Source organism: Scyliorhinus canicula, chromosome 18, assembly GCF_902713615.1.
Source record: "Scyliorhinus canicula chromosome 18, sScyCan1.1, whole genome shotgun sequence".
Classification (NCBI taxonomy): domain Eukaryota; kingdom Metazoa; phylum Chordata; class Chondrichthyes; order Carcharhiniformes; family Scyliorhinidae; genus Scyliorhinus; species Scyliorhinus canicula.
This window is the reverse complement of record NC_052163.1, coordinates 6,602,020-6,619,480: the sequence shown is the minus strand read 5'-3', so window position 1 is coordinate 6,619,480 and position 17,461 is coordinate 6,602,020. Positions and strand designations below refer to the sequence as shown.

Here is a 17,461-nt window from a genome sequence, read left to right as displayed (position 1 = left end):
TTCATTCTGACTATTCTTGAATTTCTACTCTGACTGTCCTGTGGCACTGGTAGCAATCCTGAGATTACTACCTTTGAGGTCCTACTTTTTAACTTATCTCCTAACTCCCTAAATTCTGATTGTTGGACCTCAACCCTTTTTTTACCTATATCGTTGGTGCCTATATGCACCATGACAACTGGCTGTTCACCCTCCCCCTTCAGTATGTCCTGCAGCCGATCGGAGACATCCCTGACCCGAGCACCCGGGAGGCAACATACCATTCGGGAGTCTCGTTTTCAACCACAGAAACGCCTGTCTACTCCCCTTACAATTGAATTCCCTATGACTATAGCCCTGCCAGTCTTCTTCCCATCCTTCTGTGCAACAGAGCCAGCCACGGTGCCATGAGCCTGGCTACTACTGCCTTCCCCTGGTGAGTCATCTCCCCCAACAGTATCCAAAATGGTATACCTGTTTTGGAGGGAGATGACCGCAGGGGACACCTGCACTGGCTTCCTGCTCTTTCTCTGCCTTTTGGTCACCCATTCCCTGTCTCCCTCACCAATCCTAATCTGCGGTGTGACCAACTCACTGAACGTGCTATCCACGACCTCCTCAGCATCGCGGATGCTCCAAAGTGAGTCCACCCGCAGCTCCAGAGCCGTCATGCGGTCTAACAGGAGCTGCAGCTGGACACACTTCGCGCACATGAAGGAGTCAGGGACATCGGCCGCGTCCCTGAACTCCCACATTGAGCCACATTTTAGGACTGAGGTGAGGAGAAATTTCTTCACCCAGAGAGTGGTGAATCTGTGGAATTCACTGCCACAGAAAGTAGTTGAGACCAAAATGTGTAATTTTAAGAAGGAGTTAGATATAGCTCTTGGGGCTAAAGGGATCGGGGGATATGGGGGAAAAGCAGGATCAGGGTATTGATCTTTATGATCAGCCATGATCTCAATAAATTGCGGGACATCCAGTGACGGGGATGTGTCGAGCTATCGCATGAAAGCTGGCTCTCCCCTTCGAGACCTCAGCTTGGGTGCTTTTTGCCCAAACATTGACCGTTATGTCAATCAAAACTAACCCTCCCCCCACCCCCACCCTCACCCGAAACTATCCAACATGAAAGGAAATGCCGCCTAACCAGCAAAGGGGGAGAAAAGCGAATAAGGGCAGCAACAGCCAGGCAAGGAAGGCCGAAGCAGCGGACACAAGGAGCAAGTCAAAGCAAGACATGGCGGAGCAAGCGGAGTCACCAGTACAAACGCCAGTCCACCCGCTGATAGGGCAATGGATGGAGGAGCTCCGAACCAAACAGCTCCTGAAACACAGAAACGCCATTAAGGAGGACCTGATGACGACAGAGACTTGTCTCCCTAGACTTTACATGTCTGCTCAAGCCATCAGGAGTCGGGTCAATGCCAGATTCATCAGTCGCATTCACAAGACAGCCCCGAACGTCACCCAAGCACAACGCAACGCCATTCGCACTCTCAAGACCAACCGCAACATCGTCATCAAACCAGCAGACAATGGAGGGGCCATCGTCATACTGAACAGAACGGACTACTCCAAGAAGTGTACCGACAACTCAACAACCAGGAACACGACAGACAGTTACCCACAGATCCAACCAAGGAACACACCTGCCAACTCAACAGACTGATCAAGCCCTTGGATCCAGACCTTCAGAGCTCTCATCCCACGTACTCCCCACGTTGGAGATCTCTACTGCCTCCTGAAAATCCACAAGGCCAACACACCAGGCCATCCTATCATATCAGGCAATGGGACGCTGTGTGAGAATGTCTCTGGGTACATCGAGGGCATCTTGAAACCCATTGTACAAGGAACACCCAGCTTCTGTTGCGATACGACGGACTTCTTACAGAAACTCAATACCCATGGACCAGTTCAACCAGGAACATTCCTTGTCACAATGGAGGTCTCCGCACTCGACACTAGCAGCCCCCATGACGACGGCGTTGCTGCAACAGCCTCAGTCCTCAACACCGACAACTGCCAATCTCTTGACGCAATCCTGCAACTCATCCGCTTCATTCTGGATCACAACATCTTCACCTTCGACAACAAGTTCTTCATCCAGACACAGAACAGCCATGGGGACCAAATACGCACCTCAATATGCCAACATCTTCATGCACAAGTTTGAACAAGATCTCCTCACAGTTCCAACGCGCCACAGCAAAAAACCGCACCGACCTCCTCAGAAGACAAACATGGGACACAACCGACAGATTACCTTTCGTCGTCCATAACTTCCCCAGAGAGGAGAAACTACGACATCTTCTTCGCAGCCTTCAGCACGTCATCAACGAAGATGAACATCTTGCCAAGGTCATCCCCACACCCCCACTCCTTGCCTTCAAACAACCGCGCAACCTCAAACAAACCATTGTTTGCAGCAAACTACCCAGCCTTCAGAACAGCGACCACGACACCACACACCACACAACCCTGCTATGGCAATCTCTGCAAGACGTGCTAGATCATCGACATGGGTACCACCATTACACATGAGAACACCACCCACTAGGTACGCGGTACATACTCATGCGACTCGGCCAATGTTGTCTACCTCATAAGCTGCAGGAAAGGATGTCCCAAAGTGTGGTACATTGGCGAGACCATCCAGACGCTGCAGGAAAGGATGTCCCAAAGCGTGGTACATTGGCGAGACCATCCAGACGCTGCAGGAAAGGATGTCCCGAAGCGTGGTACATTGGCGAGACCATCCAGACGCTGCAGGAAAGGATGTCCCGAAGTGTGGTACATTGGCGAGACCATCCAGACGCTGCAGGAAAGGATGTCCCGAAGCGTGGTACATTGGCGAGACCATCCAGACGCTGCAACAACGGATGGACGGACATTGTGCAACAATCGTCAGGCAGGAATGTTCCCTTCCAGTCGGGGAACACTTCAGCAGTCAAGGGCATTCAGCATCTTATCTTCAGGTAAGCGTTCTCCAAGGCGGCCTTCAGGACGCGCGACAATGCAGAATCGCCGAGCAGAAACGTATAGCCTAGTTCCGCACACATGAGTGCGGCCTCAACCGGAGACCTTGGATTCATGTTGCATTACATTCACCCCCCAACATCTGGCCTGGGCTTGCGAAATCCTACCAACTGTCCTGGCTTCAGACAATTCACACTTCTTTAACCTGGGATTACCCATCTCTCTGGATCTCTAAAGACTTAATTACCTGCAAATGCTCGCTTTCAAAGTATAGTCTTGCATCTTTGACTTTGTCAATATAAATGTTTCTGGAATATACCTCTTCATTCAGCTGAGGAAGGAGCAGTATTCCGAATGATAGTGATCTGAAACAAACCTGTTGGACTTTAACCTGGTGATGTTGTACTGGTTGAAAAGAAGGGTTTCTCTATCTCCATTTTAAAAGCTGTTTCCAGACTACCTGATAACTTAAAAGAGATAACTGCTTCCCATAAGAAATTCAAATCTGCTGTTTGAAAAGGGAAACAAAGTGTCAATAACAATTCTTTAAGACAGTAAGAGTGCCATGTGCTGTGCCACACATGTGAAAAGTGTTTTTTGGTTTATGGGATCTTGTTATTGAATTGGAACAGTTAACGGGGGAATTTATTAAGGGTTATACATAGAGTACTGGAGCTGTGTGGGGTATTTATTTTTGTAGTTGATAAAAATGCTTCCTGTGTTTGTAAAAATGTTAAACTAAATTCGAAGAATAAAGTTTTTTTTGATTAGAAGTGCCGAGGAAGGGGGATGAGGTCCTGCAGAGGAGTTCAGGGAGCTAGGCAAGAAAGTTAAAAGACAGGACCTCAAGGGTTGTAATCTCGGGATTACGCCCTGTGCCATGTGCCAATGAGGCTAGAAATAGGAAGATAGAGCTGCTCTCCATGTGGCTAAACAGCTGGTGTAGGAGGGAGGGTTTCAGTTATCTGGACACTGGGAGATCTTCCGGGGCAGGTGTGACCTGTATAAGAAGGACGGGTTGCATCTAAATTGGAGAGGCACAAATATCCTGGCCGTGAGGTTTGCTACTGTCACATGGGAGGGTTTAAACTAGTATGGCAGGGGGGTGGGCACCGGAGCAATAAGTCAGAAGGTGAAAACATTGAGGGAGAACTAGGAAATAGGGCCATTATGGCTCTGAGGAAGAGCAGACAGGGAGATGTTGCTGAAAACAGTGGGACTGGTGGTCTGAAGTGCATATATTTTAATGCAAGAAGTATAACATGGAAGGCAGATGAATTTAGAGCTGGGATTAGTACTTGGAACTATGATGTTGTTGCCATTACAGAAAACTGGTTGAGGGAAGGACAGGATTGGCAGCTAAACATTCCAGGATTTCTATATTTCAGGCAGGATAGAGGGGGATGTAATAGGGATGGAGATGTTGTGCTACTGGTTAGGGAGAATATCACAGTTGTACTGCGGGAGGACACCTCAGAGGGCAGCGAGGCTATATAGGTCGAGATCAGGATTAAGAAGGGTGCAGTCACAATGTTGGGGGTTTACTATAGGCCTCCCAACAGCCAGCGGGAGATAGAGGAGCAGATAGGTAGACAGATTTTTGAAAGGAGAAAAAGCAACAGGGTTGGTGTGATGGGAGATTTAAACTTCCCCAATATTGATTGGGACTCACTGAGTGCTCGGGGCTTGGACGGGGCAGAATTTGTAAGGAGCATCCAAGAGGGCTTCTTAAAACAATATGTAGACAGTCCAATTAGGGATGGGGCTGTACTGGACCTGGTATTGGGGAATGAGCCCGGCCAGGTGGTAGAAGTTTCAGTAGGGGAGCATTTTGGGAACAGTGATCACAATTCAGTAAGTTTTAAAGTGCTGGTGGACAATGATAAGAGTGGTCCGAGGGTGAATGTGCTAAATTGGGGGACGGCTAATTATAACAATATTAGGCGGGCACTGAAGAACATAGATTGGGGGCGAATGTTTGAGGGTAAATCAACATCTGACATGTGGGACGCTTTCAAATGTCTGTTGAAAGGAATTCAGGACCGGCATGTTCCTGTGAGGAAGAAGGATAAATATGGCAAATTTCAGGAACCTTGGATAACGAGAGATATTGTTGGCATCGTCAAAAGAAAAAGGAGGCATTTGTCAGGGCTAGAAGGCTGGGAACAGACAAAGCCTGTGTTGAATATAAGGAAAGTAGGAAGGAACTTCAGCAAGGAGTCAGGAGGGCTAAAAGGGGTCACGAAAAGTCATTGGCAAATAGGGTTAAGGAAAATCCCAAGGCATTTTACACGTACATAAAAAGCAAGAGGGTAGCCAGGGAAAGGGTTGACCCACCGAAGGACAGGGGAGTGAATCAATGTGTGGAGCCAGAGGAAATGGGCGAGATACTAAATGAATACTTTGCATCAGTATTCACCAAAGAGAAGGAATTGGTGGATGTTGAGTCTGGAAAAGGGTGTGTAGATAACCTGGGTTACATTGAGATCCAAAAAGAAGAGGTGTTGGGCGTCTTGAAAAATATTGAGGTGGATAAGTCCCCAGGGCCTGATGGGATCTACCCCAGAATACTGAAGGAGGCAAGAGAGGAAATTGCTGAGGCCTGGACATAAATCTTTGGATCCTCACTGTCTTCAGGTGATGTTCCAGAGGACAGGAGAATAGCCAATGTTGTTCCTTTGTTTAAGAAGGGTAGCAAGGATAATCCATGGAACTACAGGCCAGTGAGCCTTCCGTAAGCGGTAGGGAAATTACTGCAGAGAATTCTTCGAGACAGGATCTGCTCCCATTTGGAAGCACGTGGCAGTTGCATGCTCCTCCTGTAGGATGTGGGTGGTGAGGGATACCACTGGTGTCCCTGCTGACTATACCTGCGGGACTCCAGCTCCTCAGAGACTGTTAGGGAACTGGAGCTGGAGCTGGATGAACTTCGGATCATCCGGGAGGCAGAGGGGGTTATCGAAAAGAGTTACAGGGAGGTAGCCACACCCAAGGTACTGAACAAGAGTAGCTGGGTTACAGTCAGGGAAAGGAAAACTAACAGGCAGACAGTGCAGGGATCCCTCGTGGCCGTTCCCCTTCAAAACAAGTATACCATTTTGGATGCTGTTGGAGGGGATGACCTACCGGGGGAAGCCCTAGCGGCCAGGTCTCTGGCACTGAGTCTAGTTCTGGGGCTCAGAAGGGAAGAGGGGAGCATAGAAAAGCAATAGTAATAGGAGATTCAATGGTTAGGGCAATAGATAGGAGATTCTGTGGTCGCGAGCGAGACTCCCGGAAGGTATGTTGCCTCCCGGGTGCCAGGGCCAGGGATGTCTCGCATCGTGTCTTCAGGATCCTGAAGGGGGAGGGTGAGCAGCCAGAAGTCGTGGTGCACATTGGTACCAACGATGTAGGTAGGGCAAGGGGTGTGGAGGTAATAAACAAGTTTAGGGAGTTAGGCTGGAAGTTAAAGGCCAGGACAGACAGAGTTGTCATCTCTGGTTTGTTGCCGGTGCCAGGTGATAGCGGGGCTAGGAATAGGGAGAGAGTGCAGTTGAACACGTGGCTGCAGGAATGGTGTAGGAGGGAGAGCTTCAGGTATTTGGATAATTGGAGCGAATTCTGGGGAAGGTGGGACCTGTACAAGCAGGACGGGTTGCATCTGAACCAGAGGGGCACCAATATCCTGGCGGGGGGAGGTTTTCTAGTAGTCTTCGGGAGGGTTTAAACTAATTTGGCTGGGGAATGGGAACCGGATTTGTAGTCCAACAACTAAGGAAGCCTATATTCAGGACGCCAAAGCACGTAGTGATGCAGTGGGGAAGGTAACACTGACAAAGGAGAGTACTTGCAGGCAAGGAGATGGGTTGAAGTATGTATACTTCAATGCAAGAAACATCAGGAATAAGGTGGGTGAACTTAAGGCATAGATCGGTACTTGGGACTACGATGTGGTGGCCATCACGGAAACTTGGATAGAAGAGGGGCAGAAATGGTTGTTGGAGGTAGAATAACAGCTGCAGAAAGGCAATTCGAGGGGGATCTGCCTACTGAGGTAATATGGGTTGAAGTCAGAAATAGGAAAGGAGCAGTCACCTTGTTGGGAGTTTTCTATAGGCCCCCCAATAGCAGCAGAGATGTGGAGGAACAGGTTGGGAAACAGATTTTGGAAAGGTGCAGAAGTCACAGGGTAGTAGTCATGGGTGACTTCAACTTCCCAAACATTGAGTGGAAACTCTTTAGATCAAATAGTTTGGATGGGGTAGTGTTTGTGCAGTGTGTCCAGGAAGCTATTCTAACACAGTATGTAGATTGTCCGACCAGAGGGGAGGCCATATTGGATTTGGTACTTGGTAATGAACCAGGGCAGGTGATAGATTTGTTAGTGGGGGAGCATTTTGGAGGTAGTGACCACAATTCTGTGACTTTCACTTTAGTTATGGAGAGGGATAGGTGCGTGCAACAGGGCAAGGTTTACAATTGGGGGAAAGGTAAATACAATGCTGTCAGAAAAGAATTGAAGTGCATAAGTTGGGAACATAGGCTGTCAGGGAAGGACACAAGTGAAATGTGAAACTTGTTCAAGGAACAGGTACTGCGTGTTTCTGATATGTATGTCCCTGTCAGGCAGGGAAGAGATGGTCGAGTGAGGGAACCATGGTTGACAAGAGAGGTTGAATGTCTTGTTAAGAGGAAGAAGGAGACTTATGTAAGGCTAAGGAAACAAGGTTCAGACAGGGCGCTGGAGGGATACAAGACAGCCAGGAGAGAACTGAAGAAAGGGATTAGGAGAGCTAAGAGAGGGCATGAAAAATCTTTGGCGGGTAGGATCAAGGAAAACCCCAAGGCCTTTTACACATATATGAGAATGACTAGAGCGAGGGTAGGCCCGATCAAGGACAGTAGTGGGAGATTGTGTATTGAGTCTGAAGAGATAGGAGAGGTCTTGAACAAGTATTTTCCTTCAGTATTTACAAACGAGAGGGGCCATATTGTTGGAGAGGACAGTGTGAAACAGACTGGTAAGCTTGAGGAGATACTTGTTAGGAAGGGAGATGTGTTGGGCATTTTGAAAAACTTGAGGATAGACAAGTCCCCCGGGCCTGACGGGATATATCTAAGGATTCTATGGGAAGCAAGAAATGAAATTGCAGAGCCGTTGGCAATGATCTTTTCATCCTCGCTGTCAACAGGGGTGGTACCAGAGGATTGGAGAGTGGCGAATGTCGTGCCCCTGTTCAAAAAAGGGAATAGGGATAACCCTGGGAATTACAGGCCAGTTAGTCTTACTTCGGTGGTAGGCAAAGTAATGGAAAGACTACTGAGGGATAGGATTTCTGAGCATCTGGAAAGACACTGCTTGATTAGGGATAGTCAGCACGGATTTGTGAGGGGAAGGTCTTGCCTTACAAGTCTTATTGACTTATTTGAGGAGGTGACCAAGCATGTGGATGAAGGTAAATAGTGGATGTAGTGTACATGGATTTTAGTAAGGCATTTGATAAGGTTCCCCATGGTAGACTTATGCGGAAAGTAAGGAGGCATGGGATAGTGAGAAATTTGGCCAGTTGGATAACGAACTGGCTAACGGATGGAAGTCAGAGAGTGGTGGTGGATGGCAAATATTCAGCCTGGAGCCCAGTTACCAGTGGCGTACCGCAGGGATCAGTTCTGGGTCCTCTGCTGTTTGTGATTTTCATTAACGACTTGGATGAGGGAGTTGAAGGGTGGGTCAGTAAATTTGCAGATGATACGAAGATTGGTGGAGTTGTGGATAGTGAGGAGGGCTGTTGTCGGCTTCAAAGAGACATAGATAGGATGCAGAGCTGGGCTGAGAAGTGGCAGATGGAGTTTAACCCTGACAAGTGTGACGTTGTCCATTTTGGAAGGAGAAATATGAAAACGGAATACAGGGTTAACGGTAGGGTTCGTGGCAATGTAGAGGAGCAGAGAGATCTTGGGTCTATGTTCATAGATCTTTGAAAGTTGCCACTCAAGTGGATAGAGCTGTGAAGAAGGCATATGGCGTGCGAGCGTTCATTAGCAGAGGGATTGAATTTAAGAGCCGTGAGGTGATGATGCAGTACAAAACCTTGGTCAGGCCACATTTGGAGTACTGTGTACAGTTCTGGTCACCTTATTTTAGGAAGGATGTGGAAGCTTTGGAAAAGGTGCAAAGGAGATTTACCAGGATGTTGCCTGGAATGGAGAGTAAGTCTTACGAGGAAACATTGAGGGTGCAAGTCCTATTCTCATTAGAACGGAGAAGGATGAGGGGCGACTTGATAGAGGTTTATAAGATGATCAGGGGAATAGATAGAGTAGACAGTCAGAGACTTTTCCCCCGGGTGGAACAAACCATTACAAGGGGACATAAATTTAAGGTAAATGGTGGAACGATATAGGGGAAGATATAGGGGGGATGTCAGAGGTAGGTTCTTTACCCAGAGAGTAGTGGGGGCATGGAATGCACTGCCTGTGGAAGTAGTTGAGTCGGAAACGTTAGGGACCTTCAAGTGGCTATTGGATAGGTACATGGATTAGGGTAGAATAATGGAGTGTAGATTAATTTGTTCTTAAGGGCAGCACGGTAGCATTGTGGATAGCACAATTGCTTCACAGCTCCAGGGTTCCAAGTTCGATTTCGACTTGGGTCACTGTCTGTGTCGAGTCTGCACATCCTTCCTGTGTGTGCGTGAGTTTCCTCCGGATACTCCGGTTTCCTCCCACAGTCCAAAGATGTGCAGGTTGGGTGGATTGGCCATGATAAATTGCCCTTAGTGTCCAGAATTCTATGATTAACCTAGGACAAAAGTTTGGCACAACATCGTGGGCCGAAGGGCCTGTTCTGTGCTGTATTTCTCTAAAAAATAGAAAGAAAAAGTGGTTGTATTAATGAGAGGCAACACCGTTTTGTGAAGGGGAGGTCGTGTCTCACTAACTTGATAGAGTTTTTCGAGGAGATCACATAGATGATTGATGCAGGTAGGGCAGTGGATGTTGTCTATATGGACTTCAGTAAGGCCTTTGACAAGGTCCCTCATGGCAGACTGGGACAAAAGGTGAAGTCACACGGGATCAGGGGTGAGCTGGCAAGATGGATACAGAACTGGCTAGGTCATAGAAAGCAGAGAGTAGCAATGTAAGTATGCTTTTCTGATTGGAGGGCTGTGACTAGTGGTGTTCCACAGGGATCAGTGCTGGGACCTTTGCTGTTCGTAGTATATATAAATGATTTGGAGGAAAATGTAACTGGTCTGATTCGTAAGTTTGCGAACGACACAAAGGTAGGTGGATTTGCGGATAGTGATGAGGTCTGTCAAGAGGATACAGCAGGATTTAGATCGTTTGGAGACTTGGGCAGAGAGATGGCAGATGGAGTTTAATCCGGAAAAATGTGAGGTAATGCATTTTGGAAGGTCTAATACAGGTAGGGAATATACAGTGAATGGTAGAACACTCAAGAGTATTGACAGTCAGAGAGATCTTGGTGTACAGGTCCACAGGTCACTGAAAGGGGCAACACAGGGGAGAAAGTAGTCAAGAAAGCATATGGCATGCTTGCCTTCATTGGCCGGGGCATTGAGTATAAAAATTGGCAAGTCATGTTACAGCTGTATAGAACCTTAGTTAGGCCACACTTGGAGTATAGTGTTCAATTCTGGTCGCCACACTACCAGAAGGATGTGGAGGCGTTGGAGAGGGTGCAGAAGAGATTTACCAGGATGTTGCCTGGTATGGAGGGCATTAGCTATGAGGAGAGGTTGAATAAAGTTCTCACTGGAATGAAGGAAGTTGAGGGGCGACCTGATAGAGGTTGACAAAATTATGTGGGGCATAGACAGAATGGATGGTCAGAGACATTTTCTCAGGGTAGAAGGGTAAATTACCAGGGGACATAGGTTTAAGGTGCGAGGGGCAAAGTTTAGAGGAGATGTACGAGGCAAGTGTTTTACACAGAGAGTAGTGGGTGCCTTGAACTCGCTGCCGGAGGAGGTGGTGGAAGCAGGTACGATAGTGACATTTAAGGGGCATCTTGACATATATATGAATAGGATGGGAATAGAGGGATACGGACCCCGGAAGTGTAGAAGATTTTAGTTTAGACGGGCAGCATGGTTGGCACAGGCTTGGAGGGCCAAAGGCCCTGTCCCTGTGCTGTACTTTTCTTTGTTCATGACCACTGTTGAATAACACCTGAAGACAGGTTATTTCGCTCATCGTAACCAAAATCAATAAACATTTGTAGGTCAGGTGAACTCCATGATATACTGTGGAGTTTTCTAAACCCTGGCCCACAAGCCTTCTCCGAATATTCATACACCACCCCCTTTAAGCACATCAGCTAGCACACTGCCCGGCCCGTGGACAACAGTTTGAACTGCATTTGCAGCTTATTCATGCGTTTCCATACCTCCAGTGTTAGGCCAATCGCATACTCACGATCTACACCCAAACTCTCGTCCACCAGCTCCTGGCACTCCTTCCTGACCACCCTGTCCATGTATGCCTTGTATAAGATGATCTCCCCCCACCCAGTCACTACCTTTACTGCCTCCCACAAAGTAGAGGGCAAGACCATCCCATTCTAATTCAATTCAACATACTCCTTTATGCATCTAGAAATCTTCCTGCTAAATCTGATATCGAGTAACAGTCCCACATCCAGCTTCGATTCCATGCCCTGTGCCCGACCCGCCTCCAACATCAAGTCCACCAAGTGCGGCACATGGTCAGAAATGTGTTTTACACCCCAGGGAGCAGGGTCAAAAAACCCACTGACCCCATGACAAAAAATTAAATCCTGAAGTACACCTTGGGAGAAAAAAAAACAAAAACCCCTTACTCCCCACCGGGTGCGTAAACCGCCTTAGGTCTTCCCCTCATGTCTCCTCCATGAAAGCGGCTAATACCTTCGCCAACTCCGGAGGGGCTAGAGATCCCGGCCTTGAACGATCCAACTTTGGATCCAACAGGCAATTAAAACAATCCCGGCGGGAATTCAGCTGTTGGAGTGGGCGGAGCTACAGAATCGAGCGGTGAGTATTTAAACTAGCTGCTTCGCGGATGAATCTTTTCAGCGGGAATTCAGCTGTTGGAGTGGGTGGAGCAGCTTCGCTGCTTAAACAGCGGCCACAAGGTCTTTGGGGATAAACTTGAAGAGTGACATCACAGCAAACCAGTGACCTGATTGGCTGGTAAGGAAAGTGCTCCAATTAGCAGTAGCTGGGAGAAATTTAACTCTTTGTGTGTTGATAAGTATTGTGACCGGTAAGTAAAATCTTTATTCCTTTCACTTATTCATTATATGATAATATATTTGTAATCAGTTACGGTAAAGTGTAAAAATGGCAGGAGATCCCAGACCCCTGTTATGCTCCTCGTGCTCAATGTAGGATTTCAGGGACACGGCCGATGTCTCTGACTCCTTCACGTGCGGGAAGTGTGTCCAGCTGCAGTTCCTGTTTGACCGCATGACGGCTCTGGAGCTGCGGATGGACTCACTTTGGAGCATCCGCAATGCTGAGGAGGTCGTAGATAGCGCATTCAGCGAGTTGGTCACACCGCAGATTAGGATTGGTGAAGGAGACAGGGAATGGGTGACCAAAAGGCTGAGACAGAGCAAAAAGGCAGTGCAGGTGTCCCCTGCGGTCATCTCCCTCCAAAACAGGTATACCGTTTTGGATACTGTTGAGGGAGATGACTCAGATTAATTTAGGGCTTGGATTAGTACCTGGTAATATGATGTTATTGGTATTACTGAGACTTGGTTGAGGGAAGGGCAAGATTGGCAACTAAATATCCCAGGGTATAGATGCTTCAAGAGGGATAGAGAGGGAGGTAAAAGGGGTGGAGGAGTTGCATTACTGGTCAGAGATATCACAGTTGTGATTAAGGAGGGCACTATGGAGGATTCAAGCACTGAGGCAATATGGGTAGAGTTAAGAAGTAGGAAGGGTGCAGTAACATTGTTGGGGCTTTACTACAGGCCTCCCAAAAGTGAGCGTGAAGTAGAGGTACAAATATGTAGACAGATTATAGAAAAATGTAGAGCAATAGGGTGGTCGTGATGGGAGTTTTTAACTTCCCTAACATTGAATGAGACTCATGTAGTGTTGGAGGCGTAGATGGAGCAGAATTTGTAAGGAGCATCCAGGAGAGTTTTTTAGAGCAGTATGTAAATAGTCCAACTCGGGAACTGGACCTGATATTGGGGAATGATCCCGGCCACGTGGTTAAAGTTTCAGTCGGTGGTTACTTTAGGAATAATGATCACAATTCCGTAAGTTTTAGGATACTCATGGACAAAGACGAGAGTGGTCTTAAAGAAAGAGTGCTAAATTGGGGAAAGGCCAAGTATAAAAAAATTCAGCAGGAGCAAGGGAATGTGGATTGGGAGCAGCTGTTAAAGGGTAAATCCACATTTGAAATGTGGGAGTCTTTTAAGGAAAGGTTGATTAGAGTGCAGGACAGACACATCCCTGTGACCCACTGTTGTTTGTGATATACATAAATGATCTGGACGAAGGTATATGTGGTCTGATTAGCAAGTTTGCAGATGATACTAAGATTGGTGGAGTTGCAGATAACGAGGGGGACTGTCAGAGAATACAGCAAAATATAGATAGATTGGAGAATTGGGCTGAGAAATGGCAGATGGAGTTCAATCCAGGCAAATATGAGGTGATGCATTTTGGAAGATCCAATTCAAGAGTGGACTATATGGTCAATGGAAGGGTCCTGGGGAAAATTGATGTACAGAGAGACCTGGGAGCTCAGGTCCATTGTACCCTGAAGGTGGCAAAGCAGGCCGATAGAGTGGTCAAGAAAGCATACAGCATGCTTGCCTTCATCGGACGGGGTATTGAGTACAAGAATCGGCAGGTCATGTTACAGTTGTATGTGACATTGGTTAGGCCACATTTGGAATATTGCATGCAGTTCTGGTCGCCACATTACCAGAAGGATGTGGATGCTTTAGAGAGGATGCAGAGGAGGTTCACCTGGATGTTGCCCGGTATGGAGGGTGCTAGCTATGTAGAAAGGTTGAGTAGAATTCAGGGGGACCTGATTGAGGTCTACAAAATTATGAGAGGTATGGACAGGGTGGATAGCAACAAGCTTTTCCCAAGAGTGGGGGCGTCAATTACAACACATCACGATTTCAAGGTGAGAGGGGGAAAGTTTAAGGGAGCTGTACGTGGAAAGTTTTTTACGCAGAGGGTGGCGGGTGCCTGGAATGCTTTGCCAGTGGAGGTGGTAGGAGCGGGCATGATAGCATCATTTAAGATACATCTAGACAGATATATGAACAGACGGGGAACATAGGGAAGTAGATCCTTGGAAAATAGGCGACAGGTTTAGATAAAGGATCTGGATCGGCGCAGGTTGGGAGGGCCGAAGGGCCTGTTCCTGTGCTGTCATTTTCTTTGTTCTTTGTATGTTCTAAAATCAATTGATGTGTATTTAATTCTGGAATTGCAGCCAGCAACCATCCCATAAACTTGATTTGTCCCACTTCAGGGCATACACGTTCACCAAGACCTCAGCCTTCTCCTCCAGTGTACCTGTAACCATCACTTAATGACCCCTCTGATCAGGGGGATGGGACGTTTCGGCGTGGCCAGTTCGGCGTGGCCGATTCGGCGGGGCCAGTTCGGCGTAGCCGATTGGAATGGGACGTTTCGGCGTGGCCGATTCGGCGGAGGAGTTTTTCGGCGGAGGGACGGAAATTTATTTAAAAATCTATGCTAGCACTTCCCATTCAGAGTCTACTGGGGGCGGGGGGAGAGGTCAGACCCCCGTAGACTCTCAATGGGAAGCGCTAGCATAGATTTTTAAATAAATTTAAAACCCCAAATTTCAGCGGCCGGAGAGGGAAGCTGCTCTCTCACTGAAACAATCAGCCGGCCGCTGAAATTGACACTGCCGGCTGCTCTCTCTCCAATCCAACTTTTAAGTTTTAATGTTTCTGATTGGAGGGAGAGAGCAGTGGGCAGTGTCAATTTCAGCGGCCGGCTGATTGTTTCAGTGAGAGAGCAGCTTCCCTCTCCGGATCAAAGTGAGCCGGCCGCTGAAATTGACACAACTGACAGTTGGGGTCCATAAGCTCCCCTGCGGAGCACCAAACCGGGTCTGACTTTATACAGCCGGTGTTACTGAAGATATTGTGACTTTACACAATGTGTTAAGTCAGACAGCAGTGTAGATCACTGGGCAGCTGCTTCAATACTTTCAGTAACACCGGCTTTCTTTAAGAGTTTAATGTTGGTGCCTTTCTTTAAGAGACCCGGTTTGGTGCACAAACACGATATCTGAGGCGGCTGGAAGGAAAAGATAACAAGAAATGGGCTGCACAAACATTTTGCGACTATAACTAATTTGACGCCGAAACGTCCCTCCGCCGAAAAATTCCTCCGTCGAATCGGCTACGCCGAACTGGCCACGCCAAACTGGCCACGCCGAATCGGTCACGCCGAACTGGCCACGCCAAAACGTACCAAACCCCTGATCAGCATCCCCACCTGAAAACGAACCCTCTTGCTGACCAGAATCACCACCCAAATCTGGCCATGCTGTCAAACCCCGAGTGGAAACTTGGCTGCAATCTGGTCTCGTCCCACACCTGCAAGTGAGTTTCTTATTGGAACACCGTATCGGCCCCCAAATCCTCCTTTGTCTGCGTCCAGAGACACGGTTATCTCTGGTTCAGGCACGACTGCTGTGCAAGAACTACATTGAGAAAAGCTGTCTGATCTTCCCCCACTACCTCCGGGAGACAGGACTCCAACCTCAATATCAAGACTTTAACCAATAGCACCCCATCCCCAGGCCCCACATGTTCCAGGTGACTAACCTTGATGGGGGTCTCTCACACTCTTTGTGTGAATCAGTCATCCCCACCATGATGCAATACTCCTCCACAAATCCATGGGACCCAGGCCCACCTAAGCTGGCTTGCAGCCTCACCCTTAAGGTGACAGAAAGAGAATCCTCTTGTCACTGTTAGTTCTCCCCCCAATCCCTTATTGTCTCTGCAACCCCCCCCCCCCCCCCACCCCCCCCCGGTCCACCCACCCCGTTCCAGGCTTGCAAACTGCTTAGCACCACAACCTCCCTCATAACGCCAACAACTAGACCCATTGCGCCCCATCCAACCTGGCCCAACGAATTGCAGTCTCTCCCCCCACTCCACTCCCTTTCACTAGCCACCCCCTCTCCTTCCCGCTAGCAAAGTGGCCCCCACCCAGGGTCTCCCTCCAATACCCCACTAAAAACAACAACCACCCAATTCCTCCTGGCGCACTCCCCCAACCAACAATCCCAAACTCCAACATTCGCACGCTCCTTTCCCTTCCAACAAACATATCATGTTGCAACAAAAGATGGTGAACAATCCAAGGACACCTAAAGAAATGTGCAGTAGCCGTGACGATAAAAAAGCCTTGAGAAAAATATATTCTTGAATTGTGCTTCGGGGGGGGGGGGGGGGGGGGAGAATTCTCCGACCGTGCCCGTCTGGCGATCTGAGAATCCCGCTCAAGGTCAACAGGCTTTCCCAATGTCCGCATCTCACCCATGGTGATCTTGTGGCAGGCGGGGCGGAAGAATCCAGCCCACAGTGTGCTCACTGGAACTGATACCTTTTCATAGGGGAGTCAGGAATGTGAATTACAAAGAGACATATGTTACTGATGCTTGTGTAAAGAAACAAAGTACAATGCATATTATGACAAGCTAATTTAATTTTAAAATTATTTTGACTTACCTGGTCAGAGGTACTAACTCTATTCATCTTTATTGGATCACAGGTTTCATAAACAGCGTACATAACTAATCCACTGAGGCAGGATACCGTGAACAACACAATTACGCCAACCGAGTTCAGCATTACAGCTCTGTAAAACCAAAGTTAAATGTGAGCTGTGCATAAAACAAGATAATTTAAGTCTAATAATATTGGCGAAGAAAGGTAGAACTTGCATTTACAGAACACCTTCCATGTCCCTCGAATGTCTCAGAGTGCTTTAGTAACAATGATTACATTTTGAAATATGGTTGTGTAGAAAAACGCAAATCACAAACAAAGGGGAAAAGAACAGTTCACATGTTTTGGCTGAGGGCACTTCAAAAATCTGTGCCTTTCTTCATATAGTGCCACTGAATCTCTGAGAATTGTCTTCTGTCCGCCTATTCTGCATCATCAGGAATATCATACAAGGAGTGGCCAACAATAGCTTCTGTAATGAGGTCCAGTCGTGGGCCGCCCGGACTCCCAGGTAACGAAAGTTGGACCTGGCCAGGCAAAAAGACAACTTCCTCAGATCGGCTCCCCTTCCTGGGGGATTCACAGGAAAATATTTGCTTTTACCCAGCTTCGATCTGTCCCCAAAAAGGAGCCAAAGCTCTCGAGCAGTTTCATTATCTCCTCTGCTTGGAGAGAGGGCCCGTCACATACAGTAACAGGTTGTCCGCATGTAAGGACACTCTATGCTTCCTACCTCCTCTCTCTATCCCC

At 47.8% G+C, this 17,461-nt stretch overlaps 1 protein-coding gene across 1 annotated transcript in view; it reads right to left on the bottom strand.

The window, feature by feature from the left end:
• LOC119953541 overlaps positions 1 to 17,461 on the bottom strand; it is an 87,203-nt gene that overhangs the window by 59,026 nt on the left and 10,716 nt on the right. The window contains exon 3 of the mRNA XM_038777912.1: positions 16,712 to 16,852. Coding sequence (XP_038633840.1) covers positions 16,712 to 16,852 — 141 coding nt within the window. The remainder of the gene's footprint in view (positions 1 to 16,711; positions 16,853 to 17,461) is intronic.